Here is a 6430-nt window from a genome sequence, read left to right on the forward strand (position 1 = left end):
CACAAATATATATATATATATATATATATATATATGGAGCAAGATACACTTTAAAATTCCATATTTTTTTTCAACAGATGTCGTAGAAGCTTTGATATAGTAATTTGATTCTGAAGTATTAGTACAAATCTGATATAGCTGCCTGACAATAACAGTTGTCAATCCAGGCCAAAAAAAAAAGGTACAGTAATCAAGAACTAGTAGTAAACCTCCACAAATCCAATTTCTTGTGCCCTACGAACTGCTTGAAAGAACCACCTCCTTGATCACTTTCTCCAAGTTAACAAAAGAGCTCCCCAGCTGACTAACTGCGTCCGCTGCACTCTCCTTCCACTTCACCGCTTTCGCTCTCATCTCCTTACCCTTTTCCCCGGCCATCATCTCCCTTATCAATCCCTCAACCTCCACCTTTTTCACGTTATTGTCAATCTCCATCCCCACGCCCCAATCATTGCATGAATAAAAACAATTCGTTTGTTGCTCCGCAAAGAACGGCCAACATATCATCGGCACTCCGCCACTTAAGCTCTCCAACGTTGAATTCCAGCCCGAGTGCGTTAAGAAAACGCCCACCGCCGGATGGCATAGCAGCTCCTCCTGGTCGCACCAGCTTGTCATCAGCCCTCTGTCTTTAACCTCTTCCAGAAACTCTGGAGGTAGCACGGCAGAATCTCCCTTCACTAGATCGGGCCTGATCACCCATAGAAAGTGATAGCCGCTATTGGCGAGGCCCCATGCGAACTCTATCAGTTGTTCGTTTGTCATTACAGTTATGCTTCCAAAGTTGACATACACGACCGACTGAGGTTCCTTGCTGGCAAGCCAATCCAGGCATTTGTTGTCCTCCTTCCATAGGCTTAATCTAATGGTTGTGAGTGGGCTGTCGCTTGGTATCGTGCTCCGACAAAGGGCTGATAACGGGCCGATCGTGTAGACGGCAGGGAGGATTTTTCGCATTGCGGCAAGGACCGGTACTTCAAGGTCTTCAATGGTGTTAAGCAAGACTGCGGAGCCCAAGGATGCTCTGCTTGTCTCGTGCAGAACATAGTTGAACATCTTTTCTTCTCGATCCGTCACACGCCAGAAGGAGGGCAAGTCCTTCAGACGAAAGCCCTTTTGCAGTCCATCGATCCAATCAACTTCAGCGTCAAGGAATCCGTTGCTTAAGTCGGCCTCATCTACATCAAGACAACACAACAAAGTTAGTAACAAGATAATTGAAAGAGAGAGCATTAGTGTTGTTTGATAACTGATTAAGTTTTAAAGGAGAAAATTATATTTAATTTTTAAATTCCCGATTTATAAAATTTAATTTTTTTTCTCAATTTCTTCATAAGTATTTTTTTTAATTCTCATTTTAGGGAAATTTACTTACATGCCACACAAGTTTTATATATTTTCACATCAAATACCTAGACATTCATATTTACATGCATTTAATTCAAATTTTGGGGAATTTACAAGACATTTCATTTCTTATGCAATTATTTATCTATATTTAAACTTTGATTTTCACTTTGATTTTCACAATAAAAGTATTTCACAATAAAAGTATTTTTTTTTTTTTGTGCATGAAAAGATGAATTTCTATAATCCACTTATAAAACTTAAAATTTGGGTGTGAGACATATAAATACATAAGAATTGAGCACCGCATATGTAATTTTTTCATAAATTATTAACATCAGAACTCATATCATTATCTTTTTTAAATTGAATATACTTCTTTTAATTAATATAAGTATCAAACTTTGCGTTAGTTATCTATATACGAAAAAATTGGGTGGTCTGTAATTTTAATGTAAATCTTAATTTTAAAATTTTATTAAATTTCTTACCAAATAGCCTCTAAAAATTATTAATTATTGAAAAAAAAAATTTCGTTCAATAACTAAATATTTATAAAAAATAACAATAAAAACGGAAGATCTAGAAAAATATTAACAATTTTCACGATTAAGAAAAAATTTCCTTCATCCGTGTACCTCTGAGAGGAACGAGGCCGCGATCCAGAAGCTCTTGGAAGTGGAGGTAGGCGTGGAATCCGCACGCGCTGGTTGTCCAGAAAAGGATCTCGGGGATGCCGAGCTCGCGGGCTGCGTCAAGTGTGAAGCTCATGACCCCATCCGAGACGATGCAAGATACGGGGGGTTCACCGGAGGAAGTCTCTTCATTGAGCTTACCAAGAAGACTCAAAAAGGGACCGTGACAGGTCGTCATCGTAGACACGCAGAGGTCCGGAACGTTTTGCGTAGAATCTTCGTCGGAGTATGGGAGGCCGTCGGGGATGGAAGCGAAACGGAAGTCTGCAAGTCCTTGAACAGACTCAGGGCCTTGCGAACGAACCATCCGGCGGTAGTTGAAATCGGTTAGGACGAAGGTGATGTGGAAGCCCTGGGTGTGGAGGATTTTGGCCAATTTTAGCATGGGGTTCATGTGGCCTTGTGCTGGATATGGAACGCACACGGCGTGGGGTTTCTTTGATGAGAGGGAACCCATTTCTTTTTCTAGAAAATTGTTTGAAAAAAGCTTGCTTTTTGCTATTTTTCAACCAGGACTCGTCTTCTTAGTTCTTAGAGATGGCGAGCTGCGTTTATATAGAGAGTGAAATGAGGTTGAATTGAGAACAAATGGCAATTTTTTCATTTTTATTGGACTTTTTGATAGCTTTTATTTATTTACTTGTTTATTTTGGATTGGTCAGCAAACAAATCACAGACGAAGTCATGGAAGCCCTTCAATTATAAAATAGATATTAAGGAAGTTTTGTGCCAGTCTGTTCGCTGTTTGTTTATTTAATTTGTCCTGTTTTTGTTTTGATTTGTTTGTTTGGTTTGAATTTGCCATGGCAATTGTTTCTTATAATTATGATACATGTGCGGTGTTGATATTCTATTTAATAAAAAAATTCATAATTCTTATTGTGGCATTAAAAAATTTATCTTTTCAAAAATAAAAAAAAAACATATTTTCATGCGAGGTTTTAACAATAAATAACAGACTTGATATGTAAATACATATGAATAGTGTGTTATATTTATAAATTTCCTCAAACTTAATTCTCAAGATCCACTGAAATTTTTTTTCTATCTTTCTTATGTTGGAAGAAAAGAGGCTATGGCATGAAGAGGAATGGTAAAAAGAGGAGGAACACTTTTAAAACTCACTTGTATTTCACTCTTAAATTTTTTTATTTTTTCTTGATACGCCACACATATTTATACTAGTGATAACCCTATCATGATTGTGCCGACACATTTCAATCCAATGGCTACTATCGACTCACTAGAATATTCTACTTTTTCACGTTACAAAAATCATTAATCACATATTCTAGAATTCTCTCAATCACTCATTTCAAATTTAGCTCTAGATTCCTCTAAATTTTTCTTCATAAAATAAGTCTCTAGATTTTTTTAAAGACTAGTCTAGGTTATGAGCTCAGTTAAAAGACCGAATTATATAAATAAATTTAATTTTCAAGGTTTTACTTGACTTAATTAGACCGAAAACTCCCTTAGCAGTTCTTAAGAGATTTCATGAATTGAATTAAGCAGTTCCTGCAATTGGTAGTTCTCAAATAAATTTCATTATTTTTTCACCAAATAAATTTGGATTTAATAACCGAGTGAAACAAAAATTCTTAAGAATGTGCTCATGTAATATAATATATTTATCTTATTCTCTTAACACTGCTATTTGGAATTTATGTTCAGCAAATTCAAATAATTTAATTTTAATACATCTTTTCAACGACATTTATTTATTTTTCTTAGAAATATTTTAAAATTGCGAAATGAAAAATGCTGAGAAAATAGTTAAATATATTATTTTGCATCCCGCATTAGATTTTTTTTTTTTTCTTTTTTTGGCTTCACACTGCTTAGTTAGGTCCGACGGTTTACAGCTCGTAAATTGGCGGGCAAGAAAGGCGCCATTGAAGCAATCTTTGATTTCTTCTATTTATTTCATTTGATTTATATTTAAATTTAATTTAGTGGCCGGCCTGTTGCCGAAGGAGAAAATTAATTAATCATTTACTTCACCCTCCAAGAAATGAACTTTTGTGGCCGGCTAGTTAAACAGAGCCTGAGAACAGAGAAGCGAGTGTCTATGACGGAAATTATAATTACTACTAGTTTCCATACTGCAGCTGACTAAATTTAAATTATTATATTTAGTCACAATTTTGTATTTTCTAAAACACCTTTTCTTTTCTGTCATCGTTGTGGTTTTCTGTTTATTGTTTTAGATGAGAATAATACAAATTATACCTAATGAAGAATGCACTGCTTTTATCCTGAACTATAACATTTTGATTTTATATCTGTTATAACAGAGGAAGTCATAGAAATATGTACATCGTTTATGTTCGTAGAAATTTATATTTGATAGTTGTATCAGGCTAAGGGCCAGATTGGGGTGGCAATAGCGCTCATGTATTTGTCAAAATTAATTTTTTTCTGTTTTCTTAAATAGTTGTGCTAGAAAAGTATCAAAATTATTTGACGACTGTCAGAAAGTTATGATTTAACTTTTTGAAAAAAAAAATAATAGTTATCAAAATTTCTTGAATCGTAACTTTTTTCTACAAAGAAATCATAATTGTCTGTTCAAACAGTTACAACTATTCCAAAGAATATTATCCAATTTAATACTTTGCTAAATCGTCTACTAACCAAACTCTAAACATTAGTTTGCTACCTTGGAAAGCTAATGGAAAGCCTAAACTTGAGGAAGTAGAATATTGTGCTTTTTACTAAATAATTAAAGTATTGTTGCATTAATCTTGGTTAATGATTTTGAATAAACACTATTTCTAGTTAAGGTTAAATCTAGGCTAATGACTTGCAATTTTTCTCATCTAGTAAATTAGTTTAAGCATAGTCCTTAGGTAGCTAATTACGACAATGGTTCATTAACCTAATATCTTCTAAGCATTAGTTTGGTTACATTAGTGTTTAAATGGGTAAGTTAACTAGGGTTTCTATAGCCAATTGGGTTAAAACATAAGAAAAAACCTCTATCAACATAGATCTTGAGTTCTAAAAATTACTTATCTTGTGATTAAATCTATTATCAATAATACTTTTACTTTTCAAATATTGTAATATTTGTGATAATATATTTGACCCCAAATAGAATATTTCAGCCATTTGGTGGTTCATTTCATCGTATTGAATAGTAAGGTTGATTGCTTTTCATTCACCCATTAGATACCCAGTTAGGGAAAAAACTATTAGCAATATAACCTAGCTTCAACTAAGGAGAAAACATAAATGACCTTAGTGAAGTTAGGCTTAGTTCGATTTTAGGAGTAAATGCATTAACCTAACAACGAGATAGTTAGAAGAAAGAAAATATAAAAGTTATAAACATTGCATTATTTATCATAGTTTGGCTGCTTGAACTATATGATTAAGTTGTAACTCTAACTTCCTTTTTAACTATACAATTACATTACATATCCTATATATTAATAGATCAAATCTCGTGGTTCTAAGATAATTTAAGTGTGCTTAGTTGATCATCCTTTATTGACAATAGCACAAACTCAATAAAGTCAATATTATTTTAGTCCTAAATTTAATTAACATACATGAATTATTTACATATTGATATAGTTAATTTCAAAATAATATCTCAATAGTGGTTCTCACATTAATTTAAGTTCAGAGGTCAATTAATTTATCATATTTCATTAGAATTCTATTTTCTACATGCTTCCTTAATGGTATGTTGTAGGGATGTATCATGTTGATCAAGAATAAGTTCCAATTTTTTTTAAAAAATAAATCACAAAAATAAATATAAATCTTAATTTCAAAACAGTGAAACCCAAAAATAAGATAGTTTGAAAAGTTTATGAGATTTTTTTCTAATTTAAGCTGTCCCAATATATTTTTAAAATAATATCTTTGTATTTAAACTTTGTAATATAAAGTAACACAAATCACTATTACAATTAAGAGCTTTTTAAAGTTTTAATTCTCCTAGGGTGTACTTAACGATAATGATTTGTTTTTATAGAAAATTTGTGCTCTAAAGTAAGGTAAATTTTACCTTGCCCAAATTTGGTAAAGAAAAAATCCTTATAAAGCATAAGAAACATTTCAAAATTATTATTTTTATATTTGAATCTATTTTGTCGCATATTATTTCTATCATTTAAGATAATATATTTTTCTTAATATCATACCATCAAATCATAGAATTAAAAAAATTGAATGTTTATGTGAGCTTAAATTCTCCAAAGGAGGTAGGCATTTTTTCTGAGTTTCATAGAATCAGTTTAACCATGCTTAATTAAGGAATATTCATCTTTGCATTAGGAAAACAGTATTTTTCTTGTGACAGCAGAGTTCTCTTCACATTTGTAGAGATCGGATGTATCATAATAGATCAAATATAATGTTGTTCGACACTACTT

The 6430-nt window shown here is 32.5% G+C and overlaps 1 protein-coding gene across 1 annotated transcript; it reads right to left on the reverse strand.

The window, feature by feature from the left end:
* Positions 1 to 87: 87 nt before the first annotated feature.
* LOC110026067 (7-deoxyloganetin glucosyltransferase-like) lies at positions 88 to 2617 on the reverse strand. The gene is made up of 2 exons (XM_020726850.1): positions 1986 to 2617; positions 88 to 1178 (listed from the first exon to the last, which is right to left on the reverse strand). The coding sequence occupies exons 1-2, from the start codon at positions 2497 to 2499 to the stop codon at positions 235 to 237; spliced, it is 1458 nt and encodes a 485-aa protein (XP_020582509.1). The 5' UTR covers positions 2500 to 2617; the 3' UTR covers positions 88 to 234.
* Between the last annotated feature and the right edge of the window lie 3813 nt (positions 2618 to 6430).

The sequence above is a fragment of the Phalaenopsis equestris genome, unplaced genomic scaffold, assembly GCF_001263595.1.
Source record: "Phalaenopsis equestris unplaced genomic scaffold, ASM126359v1 Scaffold000347, whole genome shotgun sequence".
In the NCBI taxonomy this organism is placed as follows: domain Eukaryota; kingdom Viridiplantae; phylum Streptophyta; class Magnoliopsida; order Asparagales; family Orchidaceae; genus Phalaenopsis; species Phalaenopsis equestris.

Excerpts from the sequence above, each read along its gene's own strand:
- LOC110026067 (XM_020726850.1), bottom strand. The coding sequence starts at position 2,499 with ATGGGTTCCCTCTCATCAAAGAAACCCCACGCCGTGTGCGTTCCATAT. Across the intron at positions 1,179-1,985 it reads CGGCCTCGTTCCTCTCAGAG|ATGAGGCCGACTTAAGCAAC; the intron begins GTACACGGATGA and ends GTCTTGATGTAG.